At 35.9% G+C, this 26730-nt stretch overlaps 3 protein-coding genes across 3 annotated transcripts; 1 reads left to right on the top strand and 2 right to left on the bottom strand.

Annotated features, from left to right (window-relative positions):
- The first annotated feature begins 2808 nt into the window (after positions 1 to 2808).
- LOC130976830 (uncharacterized) lies at positions 2809 to 5530 on the top strand. Its single transcript, XM_057901761.1, has 3 exons — positions 2809 to 3455; positions 3561 to 3633; positions 5355 to 5530. The coding sequence occupies exons 1-2, from the start codon at positions 3092 to 3094 to the stop codon at positions 3587 to 3589; spliced, it is 393 nt and encodes a 130-aa protein (XP_057757744.1). The 5' UTR covers positions 2809 to 3091; the 3' UTR covers positions 3590 to 3633; positions 5355 to 5530.
- A 997-nt stretch (positions 5531 to 6527) lies between these two features.
- On the bottom strand, positions 6528 to 8483 carry LOC130974382 (berberine bridge enzyme-like 8). Its single transcript, XM_057899248.1, has 2 exons — positions 7810 to 8483; positions 6528 to 7691 (listed from the first exon to the last, which is right to left on the bottom strand). Exons 1-2 carry the CDS (start codon positions 8477 to 8479, stop codon positions 6571 to 6573), a joined length of 1791 nt encoding a protein of 596 aa, XP_057755231.1. The 5' UTR covers positions 8480 to 8483; the 3' UTR covers positions 6528 to 6570.
- A 150-nt stretch (positions 8484 to 8633) lies between these two features.
- LOC130974383 (berberine bridge enzyme-like 8) lies at positions 8634 to 24244 on the bottom strand. Its single transcript, XM_057899250.1, has 3 exons — positions 23767 to 24244; positions 9891 to 10043; positions 8634 to 9714 (listed from the first exon to the last, which is right to left on the bottom strand). Exons 1-3 carry the CDS (start codon positions 24242 to 24244, stop codon positions 8708 to 8710), a joined length of 1638 nt encoding a protein of 545 aa, XP_057755233.1. The 3' UTR covers positions 8634 to 8707.
- Positions 24245 to 26730: the final 2486 nt, after the last annotated feature.

Genomic DNA, 26730 nt, shown 5'->3' with positions numbered 1-26730 from the left:
TGCCAACAATATAAATTACAAATTCAATAAATATAAAATACTCACTATCATGATAACAGCAAAAAATTCTATTATAACTGTTAAAATATTAATTTAACATTTACCATTAATGATAAGAACATTAAACAAAAAATAATAATAAAAAGCCGGTTTAACCAACCTCTTGGTCGATAAATCCAGCCACATGAGCAACGCGGTTTAACCGGTACAGCCGGTCTTCTTCCTCCATCGGTTCTCCCATAAACCGGTTCAACTTCTCAAACCAGCAACTTAACAAAAAAATTTTTTTTTCCTCTCTCACCCACCAACCTTCCCCTCACTCACAAAACTCACAAATGATCCGCCCTCACCAGCCACGGCTTTGCTATTTATACTACTCACTCATAAACCGTGGCTGCCTCTAAGGGTTTATGTTTGAAAGCATTTACTCATAAACCGTGGCTGCCTACCACGGTTTATGCTTCAGATTCTCTTCACGTAAACCGTGGCTGCCTACCACGGTTTACATACAACAAGATTTGATCATAAAACCTCCCTACCTCCCACGGTTTATGTGCATTTGGAATCCGTGGTTGGCTCCCACGGTTTCTATAAAAATGGATTCAACGCAAAATGGTAACCAAATTCCATATGTTGTAATTTGGTAAAGCTTTCATCCAATCATTTTAATTTGGTAAATTGCCCTACTTTTATTATATATATTAATTTTGAGAATCTTAAATTTTAGTCCTTTATTTTTTTATCATAGGGTTAGAATTTAGAATTTTTAAAATTAATATATATATATATATAATAAGAGTATTTTAATCATTTTCTATAATAAGGGTATTGTAATTATTTTTTATAAAAAATATTAATTTAGACCAATTCAAGATTTGATTCACTATTTTTTCGGTCAAATCAATTTGTCTAGCTTAATTTTGACAAAAAATAACACGATTTAGTCGATTTTATGTGTTAAATTTTAATTATTGAAAAACATCTTTAAAAAAAAGACGTTTTAAGCGTCTTTATTTGAGTGGCTCCCAACAAAATGTTATGTCTAAAAATGTTAAGTTCTTTTAAGTTTTATAATTAATATTAAAGAGAAATTAATTACAGTTATGCCAATGCATTCCTTGAATGCTTCTAATGTTGAAGGAAAAACACGGTAGTTCAGTCTTTTTCTTGATACTTTAATGATTGCATAATGCATTACCACATATAAAAAATTGGTCCACATACTCATTATTACCAGTTAAAAATAAATAAATAAATAAAAATATTAATCAATAGGAGATGAATAGAAGTGGAAAAGGGAAGAGTTGATATTCACGAGAATGGAATGTGTTTTCTTGGTTTAGTGTCTTAGCTTCAATGCCACTTGGTGAGAATTGGACTACAATCATTAGAGATTATGGCTAGAAAATTATAGGAATTTTAATATGACAATTTATATTTAAGTGTCTTAAAAAAATAAAAATTAAACTCATTAATATTTTGATAAGAGTAAGAAGATTATAAAAGTTTTATCAAAATCCATAATTTAAAATTGGTTAAATTTTAAAAAGAATAACCAAAGTTTGTGACTAAAATATATCACAATTATGTTATCATATATTGGCATGCTTATCAAGTAGTAAAATAAGGTGTTAACATGCTAATACTATGCTAAAATTGGTATATTCAAGTCTATAAATAGACATTATATGTAATAGTAGTATTATTCAAGTATGAGGAATATGAATCTAGATTGAGAATTTTCACTTTTTTTTTCTATTTGGAAAATTAATAGAAAATAGATATATATTATTATTAGTATAGAGTAGGTTATTCTTCTTCTTAATATATTATTATGTTATTATTGAGAGAAAATTATTTTAAAGTTATAGTGTATTGTTATTTAAGTGTTTATCCGAGCCAGTGATTTTTAGACAAATTATGGATTAATAGTCAAATTAATCATAAAAGATAAGATATTTTTTAAATTTGTTTCCGAAAATTTTTTTCAATCAAATTAGTCCTTCAAAGATTACGAATTAATCATATCTATCTTTCAGTTACTCTACTCACAATTTTCGTTAACGATTGATGATGTGAAATGTTAACCAATAGCATACATGACACATAACATGTTTAATTAGACATTGACTAAATATGTTTATGAAAATCTATCGATTTAGTCATTAGGTCATATTAGGAATATAACTTTTGTAATCGAAAAAAATGACTAAATTAATAAATTTTCATAAACATATTTGGTCAATATCCAATTAGACATATAATATATTATATATGTTATCAATTAACGTTTTACAACATCAATCTTTGAAGAAAATTATTAATGAAGTGACTGATGTAAGACCCATAATTTTCAAAAAAATATTATCATAAGTTAATTTCAATTTATTTATTCATTAAAGACTTTATTTTTAGAAATTATTTTATTAAAAGTAATTAAATCAAGTTTTGACAATTAAATTAAAAATTTGACTTAATATTATAATTATTGAGTAATTTTTTATATTTAAATTAAGCAGCTTAACCGTTATAAAAGAATAAAAATTTTATACACTTTAGTTAAATAATAGAAATTCTAGAATTTAATACTCTAATTTTATAAAAAAAATTAATTATATTAAATTTAATTTTAAATTAAAATATTTGATTAAAAATTAATTAATAAATTAATAATCAAATAACATTCTCAAATTATTTTAAAGAATTAAATTAAATTTTTAATTAATACTCTATACCGCTAATTTTATTAAAATTACCTAAACTACCTTAATCCTAACTTTAATTAAATCAAACCCGAACCCCCCAAACTTAACCCTACGGTTATTCACTTTCTTTCTTGTTTCTTAAACCTAACCTACGGAAGAAAGGGGAAATAAGGAAAGAAAGAGAAATAAGGAAGGCAGCGGGGAGCTCGAGAAGTGGGGAACTGAGAAAGGAAGAAAGGGAAAGCGAGTGGCGAGAGAAAGAGAAGCGGAGAGGGAGAAGAGGAAGAAAGGTGAGTTGAGAGGAAGAAGCCGCTGCCACTGCGGTCCGCGTTCACGTCGTCGTCGTAGCGCCGCCATCCTTGCGCCAGTCGCTGCCGCTGTCGGTGATGAAGCCCGTCGCCGCCATTCGGGCCTCTATCGCCGCCAGAACTACACGCCGCTGCAACCACCGCGTGTTATCATCTTTAGATCCGCCGCCGTTTAAGTCGCGAACAGGAGAACGCGAGCGAAGGAAACCACCGCGGAGCTGCCATCGCCGCCGTGTTGATGGGCTCGCCGTCGTTCTGCTCGCGCGGCTGCTGCGTTGCCGGAGCTCCTCGCCGCCGCTGCTGGCGCTGGAAAACCGCGGCTGCAGCCGCCAGAGGACGCCCCTGCAGCTGCCAAACCCCATCCCACTCCAGTTTGGGTTCCGGCTCTGGTTCGTTTATGTTGGGTTTTGTTCTCCCGAGTGTCGGAGCCGCCATTTTCTTGGTAAGTTTTAGCCTTGTTTCAGATTCTTGTCCATTGAAATCCTTGTTACCGTAAGAGTCGTCGCTTAAGTCATATATGTTTGAGTTTTTTCGCTGCTGGTTGAAGTCGCCGCTGTTGGAGCTTGCCGGAGTTAACCGCTGGAGCTGTGGCTGTGCTGTACTTAGTTCTTGTTGGCACAGTAAGTCGCTCTTGTTCTGAAACTCTTTTAATTGCTGTTATGTTATATGTGGCTGAGGTTTTGCGATACTATTTGCTATATGATTGAGTTTCGGTTATTTCTTATTACGATTAAAGCAGCTGTGGTTGCTGCAAAAGTAGTTTAGAGTTGAGGATGAGACTGCCGCGTTGTGGGCCGAGAGAAAAACTCAGTTTATCGCGTAGCTAAGTCGTAAATGAGGTAGGGGTTTTTCTTAAAATATAATTTATATTACAGAGTTGTGATAACTAGATATTAATGTGAGAGAACATATGTTTGTGATTATGATTGTCTTCTAAATGTGGTTGTTTGCTGGACTGAATGACTGATTGCTTGATTGCTTGAGTAGTTTGTGATTGCTGAAAAGAAATTAGTTTGAAAGGTTATTTAGTTGATTATTATGAAAATGGCTTTTCTTGGTTTTGAAGCTATTTTTGATAATGTAAAGGAATTGGCTCTGGGAATGATTTGGAATATGAAACTGGATTAACTTTGGAAATGATTTAATTTTGTGTTAGTGACTTTATAAATGATTTAGTATTTGAGCTGGTTTGATTTTAAAAAGAGATTTATTATGGGCACTGATTCGATTTGAAAATAGTTTGATATTGGAACTAGCTGAATCTTGGAAAATGATTGAGGTTTGGAAAAGGTTTGAGAAATGTTTGGATGGGACCCGAACAGGGTGGCAAAGTCCGAGTTTTAAAGGAGATGTTGTCGAAATTTTATAAAATTGGAAGTTTTATTTGATGTAATTAACTAAATATTTGTTTTTAAACATTATATGTTTTAAGAATAATCTATTTATCAAAGAAAGAATTATGTTTTGGAATTGAGATTGTTAATGAACGGAATGGAAAGAGGATTGATGAGGATTTTCTTTGAAATATAGTTTTTGAATGAATTTGGAAATGAGGTTTGGATTGATGAATGATTATGATGTTGAGAATGTTGAGATATGTGGCTTATGAATTTGAAATATCTGAGATACGAGGTTCCCTGGATTAAGTACCGTGGCTTGCCACCATGTGTACCAGGTTGAAAACTCGATACTCTGTTGACCCTACGACGTAAGTGTGATCGGGCACTATATAAATTCCCGAGAATATTACCCCCATTGAGCAATATTGATTATTTGAGAAAAAGCTATGCATAGACTCTTGGGGATGCACGTCGGGGGACAGTCTAAGGACAATTCAGACTTGTCGGGTTGGCTGGATAACCGACAGATGAGCCTCATCAGCCATAGGACAGGCATGCATCATATGCATTTGTATGCTTTGCTTGGGTTTGAACTTGTTTTGGTTTGCTTAATTGCTAAACTGTTCCTAACTGCTACTTGAACTCTGCTTCCTACTTGTGTTTTACTTGTCTGTCTTGCCTGTGTTTGTCCTGACGTGCTACATTTGAGAATGGACTTTGGTGCTAAATTAATGATTGTGTGGTTTGATTGCGTGGTTGGTTTCTGATTGAGATTTGTTTATGAGAAAAGAAAGACCTTGAATTTCTGAAAATATTGAACATTGTTTCTTTGAAAAGGTTTGAACGATTAGCTATTGGATTTTAAAAGGATTCATAAGGCAAAGATAATCACTGAATTTGAAAGCAGTTTTCTTATTGAAATATCTTCTTATGACAACTTTGAAACTTCGTAGTGAGACCGTGTGGTTAGGTTCTCACCCCCTACAGCTTTACCTTTTCAGGAATCGGATGAAAAAGCATTAAGAAGAGTTAAACTCCGTTTAGTTCTATATGTTGTATTAATTAGATTATTTTCTTCCCTCGTCTTTGTTATTACAATTTTTGCAAGAGGGATAAGAGTTGTATGATTTATATATATTATATTAAAATATATTATGTAAGAAGTCTTATATATGAATCTATGTTTGCTTGTTTATTTTTAAGATAAAAAATTTATTTTCGGTTTTCAAAGAAATCAGCGATACGATGTGAAGTCACAGGCTCCTATTTTAATGTTTAGTATGTAAAGTAGTCGTAATACTTTTTGCTATCAGAATGGCGCAGCCGGAAACGTGACATTCTGGTAGTGAGGGTGTTACATCTGAACGATAAATATGATTAATTTACTGTCTTTGAAGGATCAATTGAATTAAAAAAAAATTTAAGAATAAATTTAAAAAATATTTTATCTTTCCGAAATTAATTTAACTATTAAGCCGACAGTGTGAATGTTATACTTACAACGAGTAAAAGGTAAATAACTATGTTATCATTGGTTAAAAGGTAAAAACACATCACCACATACACAAAAATAAATAAGAGAAACACTTTTTCATCCCAATATTAAAAGGGCAATTGGTGTATAAGCATTTCGCATTAAAAAATGGCACTCAAAAAATGTAACATAAGTAACTTAAACAGATAAATAATAAGAAAAGTGTTAAGAGGTCATCAAATTTTGTTATTTGTAACTATTAAGTAGTTATTAATGATGTTTTTAATGATGTGAATTTTCATCAAATAATGTAGAATTATTCACTTTTTTTACTAGTTACATCCTGGTCAGAATTTAATAAATTTTTGAGAAACATTTCAAGTGCACCGAGAGTATCGATGCACCAGTTGTTTTAACCGTCAATCTGAATTATAAAAAATATATATAATATATATTAATTAAAATCAACGGTTAAAACAACTGGTGCACCAGTGCTTTCCGGTACACTTGAAATGTTTTCAAATTTCTGTCCTCTCGACTTTTTTAAATAATAATTGGAAAGTGTTAGATAAACAATAGTTAATAATTATATCAATAATTGATTTCGACTTGACCGGTAACCTTAAGGTCACACCAAGACAACTCAAATGTTTCTTTTTTTCAACTCAATATTGATGTACATAAAACGAATGTGCCCCACAATCATAAATTCATACTCAATTTCACATCACACAACCAATGGATTAATTATTTTTGGTACAGAACTTGACTAATGAATTCAGACAACAAGAAATGGATCTAAATATATAATTCTTACTTTCAAAAACCAAGCTTAATACTAACAAAAATAACAAAGTATAAGGTAATGATTTTTCACTCTCCATTCTAACACTTCCCATGTAACTGATCACAGGGACGCTCTGTTCATTCCTAAAGAAATTGTTGGGATCAACCTTAGTCTTAATTTGAACCAACCTATTGAAATTATCCTTAAAATACTCATAACCATAAACCCTACCTTGATAGTAACTGTTTTTACCATGGTAGTTTATACCCAAATCAAGATCCTTGTAATTGAAATAAGCTTGTCTAGGATTCTTGGACACAAAAGCAGCCATGTACCTATGAAGTTCCCTAATCATGTTTATGTACTGATCTTCAACCTCTTTTCCTTTTTGATTCCAATTTGCATGGTACTGAATCTTCCAAAGATTCCCAGCTCTATGAGGTATAGGTGTTGCATTTGAAGGGATCTCAGCCATTCTTCCACCATAAGGGTTGAAGTACATTGCACCATTCTCCAACTCAATCATCTTCTTCCAAATCCCTTCCCAACCCGCTTTCGAAATCGGTTTTCGAACATAATCAGATTTCCTCTTGAGGTGTTTGAGTGTATACTGTGGAGTTCTTTCAAGCAAGATCTCAACTGGAGTTGTGGAAATGTCCATGTTGTCCCAAAACAACACAGATTTGAGCCATGATGTTTCAATACAATCTTGTTGCCTTAAACCCATTTGAGGAAATGTCTCATTCATGAGAGACACAAGGCTTTTTGAGTCACCAAGGAACATTGCTACAAAGGTAGCCCTTATTGTCTTTGTCAAAGTTTCAGCACCATTTTCAACTTCCAAAATCAGCCTAATGAAAAGATTAGGATCAGTATTTGGTGCAAAATATTGCCAATTATAAACTAGTTCTGTTGCATTTTGCTCCAAGGTCCTTGGAACTTGGAAAACGGTAACTGTCTCCGGAACTCTAACAAGCTTGATTTTGTAGGAAAGGACAACACCAAAGCTAGCACCACCACCACCTCTAATAGCCCAAAAGAGATCTTCACCCATGGAATCTCTATCAAGCAATCTACCTGCATCAAGAATTTTTCAGACAGTATATAAATCTATGTGGTTTTTTAAATATATACTATTTACTTTATTTAAAGTTTAAACTAACAAAATTATTTAGAGTTTAATTTTCATGAGTACCTTGAACATCAAGTATTTGTGCATCAAGAACATTGTCCACTGAAAGGCCATATTTTCTCATCATATTGCCATAGCCACCACCACTTAGGTGTCCTCCAACACCAACGTTGGGACCCACCCCTGCTGGGAAGCCATGAATTTTACTCTCATGAGCAATATTATAGTAGAGCTCACCAAGTGTTGCACCAACCTGGACCCAAGCTGTTTCAGTTTCTATGTCAATCTCAATGGATCTCAGATTGAACATGTCCAAGATGAAGAATGGAACATGGTTATGAGTCACATAAGAAACACCCTCGTAATCATGGCCTCCGCTACGAATCTTCATCAGCATGTTGTGTTTCTGAGCACAAAGGATGGATGCTCGTACATGGGATACATGCAAAGCAGTGATTATAAGGAGTGGTTTCTTTGTTGTGGAGGTGTTGAAACGAAGGTTTCTAATGTAGGATTGCAACACTGAAGAGAACGAAGCATTGTTTGGTGTGAAGATTGATTCTGTTATGGGGTGAGAAGAAGAAGAATCAGAAGTAGTGTTTATAAGGCAGTGAATGAAAGTAGTGTTGAACTCTGATGCTGAATATGTAGCAGAAGAGCAAGGAAGTGATGAATGGAGCACAAGAGTAGAAAGAAACCATAGCATTGGTTTTGGAGAAAAGATTGGTTCCATTTTGTTTTGTACTTTAGGTTGTAATAAATCTTATATCGAAGTTTTGAGATTATTTGATAAGCTATGAACGTTTATCACGTGGATTCATATAACACCCGAAACATTGAAACATTTGAAATGCTTTGAACCAATCAATTATTTACATTAGTTTTTTGGCACTTTATGGCAAGAGCCAATCTTATATTTCCACAATCTTTCCCCCAAACAAACCAATTAAAAAACTACAAATTAATTGATCATTATTCTTGAGTAACCACCATTATCCAAAATCATCTCATATGGGACAACAGGGATGCTCTGTTCGTTCCTAAAGAAGTTGGCAGGATCAACCATGGTCTTAATTTGAACCAACCTATTAAAATTATCATTGAAATACTGATAACCATAAACCCTGCCTTCAACATAGCTCCTCTTACCATAATGGTTAATGCCCAAATCAAAATCCTTGTAATTGTAGTAAGCCCCTCTTGGATTCATGGACACAAAAGGAGTCATATGCTTATGAAGTTTCCTTGCCAAATTCATGTAGTAATCAGCAACATCCTTCCCTGGCTCAAACCAATTTGCTATGTATTCAACCATCCACAGGGTCCCACCCCTATAAGGAAAAGGTGTTGCATTTGATGGAATCTCATTCATTCTTCCACCATAAGGAGTGAAATATAGTTTAGTATCCTTCAATTCAATCATCTTCTTCCAAATCCCTTCTAAACCCACTTTGGAAATTGGTTTGTTTACATAATCTGATTTCATTTTAAAGTAATCAGATGGAAGGTCTCTATGAAGCAAAACCTCAAGAGGAGTTGAAGGGTTGATATCACTCCAATAAATCACTGTGGATTGAAGCCAAGTTGTTTCAATGCAATCTTGTTGCTTCAAACCCAATTGAGGGAAATTCACATTCATAAGAGAGACAAGGCTTTTGGAATCACCAAGGAATAAGGACAAGAAGTTAGCCCTCACTGTCTTTGTTACATTTTGTGTGCTATTTACAACATCCATGATAAGCCTAATGAAGAGGTTATTGTCAATGTTTGGTGCAACATGTTGCCATGTATAAATTATATCTGTGGCATTTTGCTCTAGTGTTTTTTTAACATGAAAAACCGTCACTATTTCTGGAACTCTAACAAGCTTGATTTTGTAGGCAATGACAACACAAAAGCTAGCACCACCACCACCTCTAATAGCCCAAAAGAGATCTTCACCCATGGATTCTCTATCAAGCAATCTACCTGCATTTAGATTCAAATTAGTAGATTAAGTGATAAATTAGAATAAAGCTAAATACAACATTACAAATTTTATACATATCAATATATCATGAATAAAATCTACATATATTTTATAAGTGTAAGACAACTTTTACTTGGTTTAGTAAAGCTATTGACATTTGAAAGGACAAGAGTACCTTGAACATCAACTACTTGTGCATCAATAACATGGTCCACAGCAAGACCAAACTTTCTCAACATGTTGCCATAGCCTCCCCCACCTAAGTGTCCTCCAACGCCAACAGTGGGACAAACTCCAGCTGGAAAGCCATGGGTTTTACTTTTCTCGCCTGTAAGTGTTGCATCCGTATAAAATATCTCACAACTTATGGTACATAAATAACCACAATTTAATTTTTTCTAAAAAGAAAGTAAGTAAAATATTGACTTAATACTCAAAATGGCCCCTAAAATTTGACCTCCGATTCAATTTAGCCCCCAAAATCTCAATTGATTCTAATTATACCCTAAAATTTTGAATCGTGCCTCAAGTTAGCTTTTCTGTCGTTTTCCGTCACCGGAAAGCTGACCTGGCAATTTTAGTTGACACCTAGCAGCAAAGCAGTTAGATGACGTGGCAAAATGTTTGAAGGCATAAATTTAATCCCTAAAAATTTCAAATAAAATCTAGCAGCCCCAATTTTTCCAAATCGCAAGAGTCTCTCGAAGATAACTAAATAATATCAATCAATTGGATCCAAAAAATATTTAACCGTGTATGATAAACAGTTACAAACTAGTCAACAATTCATCAAATATTAGAAACCAATCACTACGGTAGCGTTTGTTTTGAGGTACTGAGACAGTGACTGAGACTTAGTATCATATTTGTTGGTTCAGAGACTGGTACTAAAATTTCTATCTCTGTCTCCAAAATTTCAGTATTTCAATACCTCAAAAAAGTAGGAACACAGGAGACTAAAATTTTTAGAGATGGAGACTGAAACTTTAATAACATTTTATATCTAAAATACCCTCATTTCAATTAATTAATTCCAATTTTATCCTTTGTGTAAATTAAATTAGAATTTCATTCTTGTTTCAATTTCTATTTTCCATTTTGGACCAAACAGAATACTGAGATTTATTTCAATTTTTGTCTCTTAGTCTCTGTCTCTCAATCTCAGACTTTTCGCATGTGCAAAAAGTTTCTAGCCACTAAACCAAATTTATAAATTTGTAAATTTTACTCATTTATTTTTATAAAACGTATTTCTCAATTTGTGTTATTTGAATACTTGTGTTATTTGAATGCTCATGGGGTAACTTGTGTTATTTGATGATTATGTTGTGTATGAGATACTTGTGTTATTTATAAAATGCTTGTGTCATTATAATGTTTTTTTTTTGTCAACCCACGGGTAAGGTCGGATACCCGCGGGTTGACTGCGGGTAGGGTTAGGGTTGGGTATTTCTCAACCTGCGGGTAGGGTAGGGTTGAGTGTTGGTTAAAAACTCAACCCGCGGGTAGGGTTAGGGTTGAGTTCAAACCCTACCCTACCCTACCCATTGCCACCCCTAATTTTCATAGATCAATGCAATTTCAAAGATCAATGCAATTTTTTAAAGATATACAAAAATTGTTCGATTGTTCTATACCACATCTCATAAATTTCACCACATAGATTATTGTGTCTATTAAATTTAAAATGATCAAAAAGTAACAAGAACGTATTGAATGACACACAGCATGACTCTACCATTAAAATTACATAGTTTTTCAATGAAAAATCAATTACAAATAAACAAACTAACCAGAGCTACACAGCTAAAATGTCAAATTAAAAGCTAATATTTTACAACAAATAATAGAATCAATTCTCAATTAAAATAGGATACGAAAGAGTAAGCTTGTCATTTTAAAATGGAATATGAAGAATCAATAATTGCGTTACAAAAAATTATAGAATTTAGATGTTCACCACTATATACATATAAAAAATTAAACCTTAGCATACAAAAACTCTACCACCATCAACAACCGTAATCAAGCAAAGTCTCCCAAAGTTTCATTGATGAAATAGAGCGAAAAAAATGAACAAACTTTATACAACATTTTACAAAAAACAGAGCATCGTATGTTGAGAGCAACAATTTTGTTACTAACCTGTTTTTAAAGAGATGAGAAGGCAATTAGTCTTTACAATGGGGGCAAAACAAGTAAGAAAAGTTTCAAACTTTAGTTATAGTGACACCAATGATTCTTCTCTGAGGGTACGTATACGAGGGGAGGAAGAGGAAGAAGGAGGGTTAGTTGGGGGTTTCATTTTCAAGTAGTTAACATTTAGATTTTTGCATTAACCCCTTTCTCATGTCAAACGATGTCGTTTCTAAATAATTTGGGTGCCAAGAGTTAAACCACGTCGTTCTGATAGTGCCAAGTGTCAACTAAATTTGTCAGGTTAGCTCTCCGGTGATGGAAAACGACGAAAGGGTCAAATTGAGACGTGAGTCAAAATTTCAAGGTACAATTAGAATTAATTGAAACCTTAAGTGCTAAATTGAATCGGAGTCAAATTGCAGGAGTTATTTTGAGTATTAACTCGTAAAATATTAGTATAGAGTATAGAGTACAGACAATATATATTGAAAAAAATTAATGTGGTTTCTCTATGGCAAATAAATAATGATAATTGTATATTAAAAGAAAAAAAAATAAGATATTGAGAAAATTGTTAAATTCGTCCTTCGTTCTTTAAATTAGTTCTCAAAATTTTTTTTAATCAAATTCATCATTTACAGATTTTAAATATTTGCTTTAGTCCTTGTTCATACCCTGGCCCAATGTTCAGGGCCCAGGTCCAACTAAAAGGCCTAATCCAATAGATTAAGCCTTGCTAAGCACCGACCTTCACATAAGAAGTCGGTGTTCACCACGACTTGCTCTGAAGAAGTCGGACATGAGATTAGCTGGCAGATAAGCACTCATTCAAATGAGTAACCGCCCCTAAAATCTCTCTAACCGCTTCATAAAGCCATATCTTAACCTCCCTAAGATAATGGGACGGTTAACATCCTAAAGATACGGCACTACTCCAACGGTGGTTATTGGCTCACTACTATAAGTACACTGACACTCCTCAGGTATCTCTAAGCCCAATACTCTCTAGACCTGCTCACACCCTTGCTAACTTTGGCATCGGAGTGTCTTTGCAGGTACCACCCCCCATTCACTCGCGAACACAAGTCGGACGGAGTCTCCCGAGTTGCATTCTCTGGTGGAAACTTCCTCCTTCACACGTTTGGGCCAGCCAACGCCGTCCGTTCAATTAATCTCCGGTTACCCACCGTAACATTGGCGCCGTTGCTGGAGACCCGAGAGATCATCCATTGATGGCGGACAGATCCCACGAAGAAGGCCATGCGGAAACAGATTCCGAACAAGAGAATCTAGACGCAGGTAATAACAATATGGACTTAACCCTCCACCAAGAGGTTAACGATCAGCAGAGAGAGGGCACCTCCGGGGTAAAAAACCCGAAGGCAAACCCCTCAGACGAGCGAGAATCAGAAAAAGGCGGACCATCCCACATAACTGAACTAATGGGGTTAGTCCACAGCCGCCTGAAGCAATTAGAACAAGAGCGGGAGCGACAAAAGGAAATGGAGAGGCACCTAAAAGAGGAGATGGAACGGCGAAAAGAGTTAGAAAGAAAACTCTCAAAGCTGGAATCCTCCCTCAAGAATCACAACTCCCGCGACGAACAAGAAGAGTCGCTCTTGGGTGAAGAGGATCCTTTCAGCGAGGACATAATGAGGGCAAAAGTTCCGAGAAACTTCAAAAGCCCGGATATGGACCTCTACGACGGAACCACGGATCCAAAGCATCACCTAAGCAACTTCAAAAGTCGGATGTACCTAGCTGATGCTTCCGACGCTACGCGATGCAAGGCCTTCCCGACCACTTTATCAAAAGCAACGATGAAGTGGTTCGACAGCCTTCCCCCAAGATCGATCACCAGCTTTGAAGACCTCTCAAGGAAATTTTTGATGAGGTTCTCAATTCAGAAAGACAAGGTAAAACATGCGCCGAGCCTCCTGGGAATAAAACAGGAGATCGGAGAGTCTTTGCGAGCCTATATGGAAAGGTTCAACAAAGCATGTTTGGAGATCCAAAACTTGCCCACAGAGGCAGTCATAATGGGGCTAGTCAATGGGCTCAGAGAAGGTCCCTTCTCACAGTCCATATCTAAAAGGCACCCCGTTTCTCTAAGTGATGTACAAGAGAGAGCTGAAAAGTACATCAATATGGAAGAAAATGCCAAGTTAAGAGACCTGAGCGGACGACCTGGGCCCCCTCCCTCAGCAAAAGAGAGAGAAAGGGAAACCAAGAAAAGAGAAGAGCTCAGTCTCGAAAGGCCAAGAAAATATCACTCTTATACTCCCCTGAAAGTTTCTATAGTGGATGTATACAGAGAGATTTGCAACACTGAAAGGCTGCCACCCCCTAGATCCATTAAAAATAAAAAAGGGGGGAGCCGCAGCGACTACTGCGAGTACCATAAAATATATGGTCACTCCACTAACGACTGTTACGACCTCAAGAATGTGATAGAAAAGCTGGCTAGAGAAGGTCGGCTTGATAGATATCTCATAGAAAGGTCGGACGGTCATGGAAAGAGAAAGCGAGATGATATGGATAGAAGAGACCCACCACCGCAGACCCCAGAGAGACATATCCATATGATCTCAGGAGGATTTGCGGGAGGGAGACTCACCAAATCTTCTCGCAAAAGACATCTCAAAAGAGTCTACCAGGTCGGGGAAGAGTCACCCGACCTTCCCACCATTTCATTCACAAAAGAAGATGGGCAAGGAATAATCCCTGGACACGATGATCCAGTGGTAATAACTATGATCCTAGCAAATGCCCATCTCCACAGAACCCTAGTAGACCAGGGAAGCTCGGCGGACATTCTCTTCAAGCCTGCTTTCGACAAGCTAGGGTTAGATGAGAAAGAATTAAGAGCCTACCCCGACACCCTATATGGATTAGGGGACACGCCGATAAAACCACTGGGATTTTTACCCCTTCACACTACTTTTGGAAAAGGGGAAAAATCAAAAACTCTGAGTATAGACTTCATAGTCATCGATGTGGGGTCAGCATACAATGCCTTAATCGGCAGAACTACCCTAAATCGGCTCGGAGCAGTGGTATCTACCCCTCACCTCTGCATGAAATTCCCGACCTCAGCGGGAATAGCAACGGTAAGGGGAGATCAAAAGCTAGCAAGGAAGTGCTACAATGAAAGCCTAAACCTAAGGGGAAGAGGCAGAGAAGTTAACACAGTAGAGCTCGGCGGGGCAAAGGCCAGAGAAGAGCTGCGACCACAACCGGGAGGAAAAACCGAGGAGATACAGGTTGGTGAAGAGGAAGGGAAAAACACTCATATAGGAGCCAACCTAGGGGAAACTCTAAAACGAGGGTTGACTAAGCTTCTAAGAGATAACTCCGACCTCTTCGCTTGGAAGGCCTCCGACATGCCCGGGATTGACCCCGAGCTCATGTCCCACAAACTCTCGGTTTATCCAGGATCCCGACCTGTACAGCAAAGAAGACGTAAGCTCGGCCCAGAACGAGCCCTAATAGTAGAAGAGCAAGTACAGGCGCTCCTGGAAGCCGGCTTTATTAGAGAGGTCAAGTACCCAACATGGCTAGCCAATGTAGTGCTAGTCAAAAAACAGAATGGTAAATGGAGAATGTGCGTCGACTATACCGACCTAAATAAGGCATGTCCTAAGGACCCTTATCCCCTACCAAGTATTGATACCCTAGTGGACTCCAGCTCGGGGTACCAATACTTGTCATTCATGGACGCCTACTCGGGATATAATCAAATCCCGATGTATGAACCCGACCAGGAGAAAGCATCATTCATCACGCCCCGAGCTAACTATTGCTACGTGGTCATGCCATTCGGATTAAAGAATGCAGGAGCCACATATCAAAGGTTGATGAATAAAGTGTTTTCCTCTCACCTGGGGACCCTGATGGAAGTATACGTCGACGACATGCTAGTAAAAACCAAGAAAGAAGTCGACCTCTTATCCGACCTCTCACAAGTCTTTGACACCATAATGCTGCATGGGATGAGACTAAATCCGGCAAAATGCGCCTTCGCGGTGGAGGCAGGAAAATTTCTAGGATTTATGCTAACGCAAAGAGGGATTGAGGCCAATCCCGATAAATGCAGAGCTATCCTAGAAATGAAAAGTCCGACTTGTTTGAGAGAAGTCCAGCAGCTCAATGGCCGACTTGCAGCCCTCTCCAGGTTCTTGGCAGGATCGGCACTAAAATCCCTTCCATTATTCTCCTTATTAAGAAAGGGATGCCAGTTCGAATGGACTCCTGAATGCGAGGAGGCATTCCAGGAGTTCAAAAAATTTTTAAGCCAACCTCCTATCTTAACCCGACCAGTACCAGGGAAAGACCTCGTTTTGTACTTATCCGTAGCAAACAGGACTGTCTCGTCAGCCCTGATAAAAGAAGACGAGGTCGGACAGCACCCAGTCTACTTTATCAGTAAGGTCTTACAAGGCCCTGAACTAAGGTACCACAAACTTGAAAAGTTTGCCTACTCCTTAGTGATAGCCTCACGAAGGCTACGACCTTACTTTCAGGCTCATACAATAAGAGTCCGCACAAACCAACCCATAAAGCAAATCCTCCAAAAAACGGATGTTGCAGGGAGAATGGTTCAATGGGCAATAGAGCTCTCCGAATTCGATCTAAAATATGAAACTCGGACAGCAATTAAAGCTCAATGCCTCGCCGACTTCGTAGCAGAATACGCAGGAGACCAAGAGGAAAAGCCGACTACATGGAAACTCTATGTAGACGGATCCTCCAACAAAACGGGAAGCGGCGCAGGCATAATATTGGTAGATGAAAGAGGAACCCAGATTGAGGTTTCTCTAAAATTTGAATTCCCAGCCTCATATAATCAGGCAGAATATGAAGCCTTGATTGCTGGGTTAAAATTAGCAGAAGAAGTCGGTGCTACAAAGGTGATGATATACAGCGACTCGCAAGTGGTGACCTCCCAAATAAGTGGAGAGTATCAGGCAAAGGACCCAAACATGAAGAGGTACTTGGAAAAAACTTTGGAACACCTTAGACGCTTTGCAGAAACCGAGGTCAAACACATAACTCGGGATCTAAACAGTAGAGCAGATGCCCTATCCAAGTTAGCAAGTACCAAACCAAGAGGGAACAATAGAAGCCTGATCCAAGAAACCCTCCAGGAACCCTCAGTAATAAAAGATAAGCAAGAGGTACTTGAAGTAGTCGGTTTAAACCTCGGATGGATGAATCCCTTAGTCGAATACTTGAAATTCGACATCCTCCCTAAGGAGGAAAAAGAAGCCAAAAAAATCCGAAGGGAAGCACAGCATTACACCTTGGTGAGAAATGTCCTTTACCGAAGAGGGATATCGACACCATTGTTAAAATGCGTACCGACCTCAAGAACCACTGAGGTGTTGGAGGAAGTACATAGCGGGATCTGCGAAAATCATCTCGGAGCAAGGTCACTAGCCAGAAAGGTAATCCGAGCTGGATTCTACTGGCCGACCTTGCAGAAAGATGCCACAGAATTTGTGAAAAAATGTCAACCGTGTCAGAGGCATGCAAATTTCCACGTGGCTCCACCAGAAGAGCTCATTAGTATCACTTCTCCATGGCCCTTTGCAAAATGGGGAATGGATTTGTTAGGTCCTTTTCCCCAAGCACCAGGACAAGTCAAATACTTGATCGTGGGAATAGATTACTTCACGAAATGGATAGAAGCAGAACCGCTGGCCACCATCACCGCTCAAAGAAGTCGGAAATTCCTCTACAAAAATATCATCACAAGATATGGGATACCTTACTCCATCACCACGGATAATGGAACCCAATTCACCGATGCTACCTTCAGAAGCTTAGTAGCCAGTATGAAAATCAAGCATCAGTTTACCTCAGTAGAGCACCCACAAGCCAATGGGCAAGCTGAGGCAGCTAACAAAGTCATACTGGCAGGACTAAAGAAGAGATTGCAAGAAGCAAAAGGAGCTTGGGCTGAAGAGCTCCCTCAAGTGCTATGGGCCTACAGGACAACACCCCAATCCGCCACGGGAGAAACACCTTTCCGACTAGTCTACGGCGTGGAAGCCATGATTCCAATAGAAATCAATGAGCAAAGCCCAAGGGTAATTCTCCATGACGAGGTCGGAAATGTACAGGGACACAAAGAAGAGCTCGACTTGCTCCCCGAAGTCCGAGAAGATGCCCAGATAAGAGAAGCTGCGCTGAAGCAAAGAATGACTACAAGGTACAACAAAAAAGTCATTCGAAGAACATTTGCTACAGATGATTTGGTCTTAATCAGAAATGACATTGGAGTCAACAAATCGGGAGAAGGAAAGCTCGCCGCAAATTGGAAAGGACCATACAAAGTCAATGAAGTTTTAGGAAAAGGTTATTATAAAGTAACCGACCTGAACGGCACTGAGCTACCAAGGTCGTGGCATGCTTGTAATATGAAAAGGTACTACAGTTAAAAGCGAACTCTACTCCCTGATGTACTCTTTTCCCAACTTCATGATTTTTTCCCAAAAGGGTTTTTTCTGGAGAAGGGTTTTTAACGAGGCATCATAGTAGAGACTAAGGGAAAATAGGCTATCAAGACCCTTAGTAGCAAAAGAAGGTACCTCCCCAAGTAATAAAGATCTTTTTCATTCATAATATCTCTTATAATATCCTTCTTTATTTTTCTAAGTCTTTCTACGAAACGCGCCGACTTAAGCTCGACAAAGCGTAAAAATCCCATGAACCAACCTAGATGGTCGTCAGGATAAAACGACGAGGTACAAGTCGGTGTAAAGAGGTTATATGAGTCGATCGTAAAAACTCGGAAACAAATCCGACTCTTAAGTCGGAACAATATTCCGAGTAGGAAAGCTCGGGAACACTACGATCCATAAATCGGAGTGTAGAACCGAGTAGAAGAAAAATGCATCGCAAAAATAACCTAAGTCACAGGAACTCGCTAAAACAAAAGTTGAGTATGAGGGAAAACAAAAAGAGATAGAAAAACCTAGGAAGAAGTTTAAAGGATGATCCGAAAATCCTTAAACAAAAAGCTCCGAAAAACAAACAAGCCAAAAAGAAAGGTTTTCAAGAAAAAGTCAAGGGGAATTCAGAAAATTAGAAAAGCATACACGCACAAGGTAACTTAAACCCTTATCCAAAAAAGGGTATTTATTTTGTTAATCTAAACCCTTATTCAAAAAGGGCACTCGCCAAAATATTTTGTTAACGGCCTTGAAAGGCCAAAAGAAATTGTTCAAACTACACAACCAAGAACAAAATAAATAAAGAGTTTAAAAATGGGGGGCCCACAGGCCGGACCCCCAAATAGCCAAAGATCATTTTTTCACAGCAGACGGGTCACCACCACCAGAATCGGGAGGAGCACCAGAAGCATCCATGGGAGATGAAGGGATCGGAGGAACATCTGAAGAACTCGGAGCGTCCTTAGATCGTGGAGGGGACTCAATAATCCTCTGCCCACGAGTCTTCAATTCTGACTCGGAAACAACTACGGGGGCAGGAGGATCCACGATGGCACCATCAATAACAACTTTGTCAGGATGTAAAGGAGAAAGATCCAAGTCAGGAGCAATGACCCTGACTTGCTCCAAGAAAATCCTCCAAGACTCCTCGGCGCCATCAGCAATTGAGTCCTCCAACTCATCATATGCCTTCTGAGAGTTCAGCAGATCGTTCTTCACAGACACAAGGTCCTTGAATAAGCTTTGATAACTGGCCTGCGCCGTTTTCCTCAGCTCCACCTCCATGTTGTACTGGGCCTGCAAAGCCTTCCCCTTCTCCCGAAAGGTATCTCTCTCCTCCCTCAGCTTGGCAATTTCTTTCTTCAACTCTCCCTCATGCTCCTGATATGAGCGAAGCCTCCCCTCTAGCTCCTCGACCTTCGAGGTCGTCCCTAAAGAGCTGAGGGGAGCCTTCTCAAAGATATCCAAGAGCTTACCGCAAACCCCCGCCGCCTTGAGACTCTCCTCGACCATGGTGATAAGATGACCCCGAACAGACATATCATCCATGCCTATACGAACATTGGGATAGATATTCTTTCGGACAAACTCAATGGCATCCGCCTTAACCTCAGAAGCACCAGACTCTAAAGTCTTGCGCTTCTTTGGATCAGGGGAAGGTCGGACGACGGGGAGCGACTGAGAGGGAGCTGAAGAAGAAATTACAATAGGCTTGGAAAGAGTCCCAATATTGCGAGGTGGAGGAGGAGGAGAGATAACCCTGGCGCCACCAGACTGAGCGCGAGACTTAGCTTTAGCCTCCTGGACCCTCTGAAAAGATTCTTGAGCGTTTGTCTTTGCCATTTCTGAAAAAAGAAAACAATAGTTAAAGAATCAAACAAGTCGGAATGATCAGTCAACAAGTCAGAAATTTAGCAGACCAGAAAAAACTACCTAGCTGTGATTGGACAAAGGTCGGAGACCCTTGGAGAAATTTTTTAGTATCCAAATATGGGGCCCTCCCCCACACTTCTCGGAGGAACCCCACGACGGCAGCCTCTACCTCATCCAGGTCATCCAGACCGTATTTCTCACAAGGGGAGGCCTCCAGCCAGTATAAAGGAAAGCAAGGAAAAGAATTATCATCCAGAAAAAAGGGGTGATGACCCTCTACAGCTTGCACTTTGAAAAAGAAATTTTTAAAGTCATGAAAAGATTCATCAAAAAGGGTAAAAATCCTCCGACCTTGTATGGCTCGGAAGGAAACCCATTGTTGTTTATTATTCAGCCCACTAAAAGGCTTGGTCATATGAAAAAGATGAAAAAAGATTTTCAGAGAAGTCGGGAAATCCAGAGCATGGCTAATAAATTGATAAATTTTCAAGAAACCCCAGGAGTTGGGGTGAAGCTGGGTAGGGGCAACCCGACAATGCTGCAAAACCGACATCTCAAAATATGAAAAGGGCAGAAAGACGCCCAGACGGGTGATCATGCACTCATACATAAAGAAGAAATGGGGAGCCGTTTCGTTGGCTCTCCCATGACAGACTCGGTCCTCTGAACCGGGAACAAGCAACTCATATTTAGGCTCATCCTCATCCGAAGTACAGAGCCGGTGATGGGTGCGAAGGTGAGTAATAAACTCCGCATCAACCAACGGCTCCTCCCCAAGGATAGTGACATCAACCCACTGAGAAAGAACATCTACAGAGGCCATTTTTCTTTATATAATGAAAGGTGACAGAAACCTACAAAAAGAAAAAAAAAAGAAAATAAAAAAACACGGTCCCTAAAGGGGAGAGATGCGAAACCAAAAATCTACAGACCAACCTATCCACCCACAAAAACCAAAAGCATGCAAACGTAAGGCATGACATGAAGTGAACACTAACCTTTATCTGAGAAATGAAGGTTGGGAAAAGCAGAAATCTTCAAGCACAAGAATACAGCACGAACAAGGAGAGAAGAAGTTCGAAAGATTGCAGAAACGGAAAAAAGAAAGAGAGGGAAAGTATTTATAAACATACTAAGGGGCATAATGATAAAAGCGGAGCGGTCATTAATGAGATTGCACCGTTACCAAAGCCCTCAATCCCTAGACGCTTCCCCAATGGACACGACGCTTGAATTGACGTAACCGTCAGAAACAAAAGGTCGCGAAAATCACGTCGGTTTCAAAACCCGTGAAAGTCGGCTACGAACCCAAGTTAAATACTTGAACCCAAGCCTTAAAAAGATCTTGGGCTCAAGTAGGGGCACTGTTCATACCCTGGCCCAATGTTCAGGGCCCAGGTCCAACTAAAAGGCCTAATCCAATAGATTAAGCCTTGCTAAGCACCGACCTTCACATAAGAAGTCGGTGTTCACCACGACTTGCTCTGAAGAAGTCGGACATGAGATTAGCTGGCAGATAAGCACTCATTCAAATGAGTAACCGCCCCTAAAATCTCTCTAACCGCTTCATAAAGCCATATCTTAACCTCCCTAAGATAATGGGACGGTTAACATCCTAAAGATACGGCACTACTCCAACGGTGGTTATTGGCTCACCACTATAAGTACACTGACACTCCTTAGGTATCTCTAAGCCCAATACTCTCTAGACCTGCTCACACCCTTGCTAACTTTGGCATCGGAGTGTCTTTGCAGGTACCACCCCCCATTCACTCGCGAACACAAGTCGGACGGAGTCTCCCGAGTTGCATTCTCTGGTGGAAACTTCCTCCTTCACACGTTTGGGCCAGCCAACGCCGTCCGTTCAATTAATTTCCGGTTACCCACCGAAACAGTCCTTTTGTTATTTTTTTTGTTGACGGAACCAACATTTGTTAATGTGGTACAGTAAGTAATACTACAACACATATATAAGAGTCTTAATTAACTATTATTATGATAAGTTTATGAAATTAGATCAAATCAAAACCTAATTGAGGGTAGAACTTAGCTTGAGATATTAAAGTCCCTTAATTTGGAGTTGATTTGATCTAATTTCACAAAGAATAAACTACCAAAAATACACTCGAATAATTTTATCACGGGCAAAAATACACCCAAATTTTAATGTCGACAAAAATACCCTCAAGTAATTTAATAGCGTGACAAAAATGCCCAAAAAATATTATTTTTGTAAGTGACAAACGACTTTTATATTTAACAAACTATTTATACATTTAATCCAAAATTTTATAGAAATATTTACATAACTATTTAAAAATACATACAAAAAAAATTTTGATCTCTATATTTTTATTTTATTTTTTAAAAATATTATTAGTTGTTGACAAAAAATCACAAAATATATATTTAGCAAAAAATCTCCAAACTTTAAGAATAAAAATATTTTATTTGTCTAATTATACTTACAAAAAAATCACATCAAAATTTAATTTCTAAAATATTTTTTGAGAATACATATTTAATATTGGGCATTTTCGTCACATTTTTAAAATTATTTGAGGGCCTTTTTTATTGATAACAAAATTCAAGTGCATTTTTATCAACAAAAAAATTATTCGAGTACATTTTTTGTGGTTTACCCTTTCATAAACTTATTATGTTAGCCGCTAATTAGGACTACTATGCGTATATTATGGTATCATTTAACGTGTTACATCAACAAATTTTAATGCTGTTAATACAAAAAAACTAATAAAACTAACTTAAAATTTTTGAGAAACAAATTTAATTTAAAAAAATTTTCAAAAACTAATTTAAAAAATGATAAATCTTTTCGAGATTAATTTGATCATTTATTAATAGATATCGGTAAGAAAATATCACAAAAGTATATTGAATAATGTTATTATTATTATATAACCAAAGCATCTTGCACGCACATGTAATTTACTATTTTTATGAGTAACATTATAATGACAAAAGTGTATTGAATAATGTTATTTATTATTATATAACCAAAGCATCTTCCACGCACATGTAATTTACTATTTTTATGAGTAACATTATAATGACAAAAGTATATTGAATAATGTTATATTGACGTTGTTATCATATTAATTTTTAATTAAAATTACTATGCGTATACTATTACATTAATAAATTTTGACGCTGTTATTCATGAAAGTGACAAAAGAGTAATGATTTACTATTTTATTACAAAAGTATATTGAATAAATGTTATCATTATTATATAAACAAAGCATGTTGCACGCACATGTAATTTACTATTTTTATGAGTAACATTATAATGATTTTATTGTGAAAACTAATATATAAATACTTTTGATTTATAAATTTGTTAGACCTCTAGAATTTGTTATTTTAATATCTAACACAACCCTCTCGATTGAGAGTTTTCTTAGGCTTAATAGTAGACAATGTCCAAGTCTATTTTTCCAGTGTTAAATTTTATTTTTATTTTTAACAAATGGCCTCAAAAACATCTGTATATACACATAAATAGTTTAATACTTAGTTAATTATTTGAAAAGTAAAATAAATTGCATAATTGTTTCTCACCAATTGTGTAGTAGAGTTCACCAAGTGTTGCACCAGATTGGACCCAAGCTGTTTCAGTTTCAATATCAACGTGAATGGATCTGAGGTTGAACATGTCAAGAATGAAGAATGGGCTCTCTGCCACGTAAGACACTCCTTCATAATCATGGCCGCCGCTACGAATCTTCATAAGCATCTGGTGCCTCTGAGCGCAAACAACGGCTGCTTGCACGTGAGATGCATGCAATGCAGTGATTATAAGGAATGGTTTCCTTATCGTGGAGGTGTTGAAACGAAGGTTCCTAATGTTCGATTGCAACACATAAGAGAATGATGGATTGTTCGGTGTGAAGATTGATTCTGTTATGGGGTGAGAAGAAGACGAAAAAGAAGAAGAATGGTTTACAAGGCAGTGAATGAAAGTTTTGTGAGCAGAAGAAAAAGAAAACGGAAGTGATGATGAAAGAAGCAATAAAATAGTTGCTGTGAGCAGTTCCATTTTTCTTCTCTTCGTTCTTATTTGGCACGACAATTATTATCAAGTACTTATTATGGTGTCTATATATAGTTGCTTAATCTATTAAAAAAATAAAATTAATATTTAATAATTATTATAAGAAACAAGTTCGGTAAATTGGACATCAAATTTAAAAGCACCGACAAATTTTCCCTTATTGAAGGCTAGATGTACAAATCAAGTAGAAAATGGTTTGTCAAAATAAATTAATTAAAAATTTAAAATAGAAAATGACTCATAATTTAACTAAAAAAATTTATATTCAAATCATAAAAATAATAAAAAAATATTTATAAAATATATAATTTAAAATATTTTTAAAAAATACTCAGCAATATATCTTATTAGATATATTTCAAGTGGAGCATGAAATCATGTGATTTAATAATTTTAATTTAAGTATTAACCATCTACCTCGATTATAAATTAATTTTATGATTGAAATTTGTGATAAACCACACAAAATATACTTGAATAATTTTAATTTGTTATTGACAAAAATATATTCGAATTTTGTTATCGACAAAAATACTTTTAAATAATTTTAAAACGCGACAAAAAAATCTAATATTAAATATGTATTTTTAAAAAATATTTTAGAGATTAAATTTTGATGCAATTTTTTGTAAGTATGATTAAAAAAATGAGATATTTTTATTCTTAAAATTTGGTGTTTTCGCTAAGCATATATTTTTTTGTGATTTTTTAGGTCAAAAACCAACAATACATTTTAAAAATCACAAAAAATATATACTTAGCGAGAAATCACCAATTTTTAACAATAATAATATCTTATCTTTTTAATTATACTTGCAAAAAATCGCATTAAAATTCAATCTTTAAAATATTTTTTGAGAAATATATATTTAATGGTGAATATTTTTGTCACGCTTTTAAATTATTTGATGGTATTTTTGTCGATAACAAAATTCAAATGCATTTTTTAGCGATAAAATTATTAGACATTTTTGATAATTTACTCTTGAAATTAATGGCTAAATTTATTAAAATACCTCATTTTATAGTACACTTAAACGTTTTTCATTTTATCTTAGCTGTTTGTTATGGTACTTAATTTTTTAATTATTTTATACATAAATAAAAAATAGGATTCACCGTGACTTCTCTTATTTTTTAAATAATTTAGACACTAATATGTTAGATACTGTCAAATTTTTTCTTATCTTACTATCATACTGTTTATTATTAAAAATAAAGTTATATATCTAAATTTTTTTTGTTAATTAAATTTAATTAAATTAATTTAATATAATAAAAATTAGTTATGATTAATATTATTTTAAATTTTATTATTTAATTTGATTAAATTTAATTAGTATTATTTTAAATTTTATTATTTAATTTAATTAAATTTAATTTATAAAATTTAAATGTATGATATTATTCTATTCTTAAATGCTGTTGTCGTGTCGTGTGTAAAGAACATTGATAACAGCCAAGGTGAATCATCACCTTATAAAATGGATCCGTTGTTAAAAAGATCTTCTTTACTCATCTATGGTTGCATACGGGTGTACATGATTCAATTTGATTCGAAAATCTGATTCGGACCTGAATATTTGGGGTTAATTTGATATGATTTTATTAGATTTAAGATTGTGTAAGAATTTTAAAAATAATCTCGGTCATTATTTAGAGTCGAATTTATATTAAGATAAATTCAATTTCATCTGACTTATGTGTATTTTAAAAAAACTAAAAAAGATATATATTTTTTAAATTAATTTTAATATTATGTTATATTAATTATAAATTTATTATTTTATTTTTTATCACATTTACTGAATTAAGAAATAGATTAAAAAAATATAAAATTAGAATTTATGGACTAATTTAAGTATGATTATCAACTTTTCTGTAACAAATTTTGTTTTTATAAATAAATACATTATAATTTTTTGACATAAAATTTATTAAGATCTGGAGTTCATCTCCATTAAAATTCAGTTTTAGTATGACTTAAAAATAGTATAATTTTATTGGGTTTAAAATCGAATAAGAATTTTAAAACTAGATCCAATTATTATATAAAGTTTTTTTTTTTTGGTAAAATTATTATATAAAGTTAAATTCGAATCAAGACGAACCCAGCAACTTAACTTGCAACTTTCAACATTTAGTATACATGTGCTGAAAATATGGTACACAAAAAAGTATTCAAGAAACGTGGGCTAATTTAATTCGAACAAACGTGGGCTAATTTAATTCGAACATTTTTTTTATCAAAATTTGCAGGTGGAAGCCATAAGTTGTTATTTATTTATTTATTTATTAGTGTTAAAATATAATAAATATATTATTATAAATAATTCTACCACATTCTTAAAACTTATTAATTTATGGTTTTATATATAATTTAGTAGTATTATAGGATCAATAAATATTATATTATATAATTAAACTAAATTGGTCTAGTGATTAATTTACTAGTTCGCTTAAATAACTGT

The sequence above is a fragment of the Arachis stenosperma genome, chromosome 4 (assembly GCF_014773155.1).
Source record: "Arachis stenosperma cultivar V10309 chromosome 4, arast.V10309.gnm1.PFL2, whole genome shotgun sequence".
NCBI lineage: Eukaryota > Viridiplantae > Streptophyta > Magnoliopsida > Fabales > Fabaceae > Arachis > Arachis stenosperma.
Note: the sequence above shows the minus strand (reverse complement) of the source record. Positions and strands in the feature narration are given on the sequence as shown.

Coding starts and splice junctions, on each gene's coding strand:
- LOC130974383 (XM_057899250.1), bottom strand. CDS start 24,244: ATGGAACTGCTCACAGCAACTATTTTATTGCTTCTTTCATCATCACTT. Junction 10,044..23,766: donor TGAACTCTACTACACAATTG/GTGAGAAACAAT, acceptor CAACACTTACAG/GCGAGAAAAGTAAAACCCAT. Junction 9,715..9,890: donor ACAAGTAGTTGATGTTCAAG/GTACTCTTGTCC, acceptor ATCTAAATGCAG/GTAGATTGCTTGATAGAGAA.
- LOC130976830 (XM_057901761.1), top strand. CDS start 3,092: ATGAAGCCCGTCGCCGCCATTCGGGCCTCTATCGCCGCCAGAACTACA. Junction 3,456..3,560: donor TCGGAGCCGCCATTTTCTTG/GTAAGTTTTAGC, acceptor TGCTGGTTGAAG/TCGCCGCTGTTGGAGCTTGC.
- LOC130974382 (XM_057899248.1), bottom strand. CDS start 8,479: ATGGAACCAATCTTTTCTCCAAAACCAATGCTATGGTTTCTTTCTACT. Junction 7,692..7,809: donor ACAAATACTTGATGTTCAAG/GTACTCATGAAA, acceptor TTCTTGATGCAG/GTAGATTGCTTGATAGAGAT.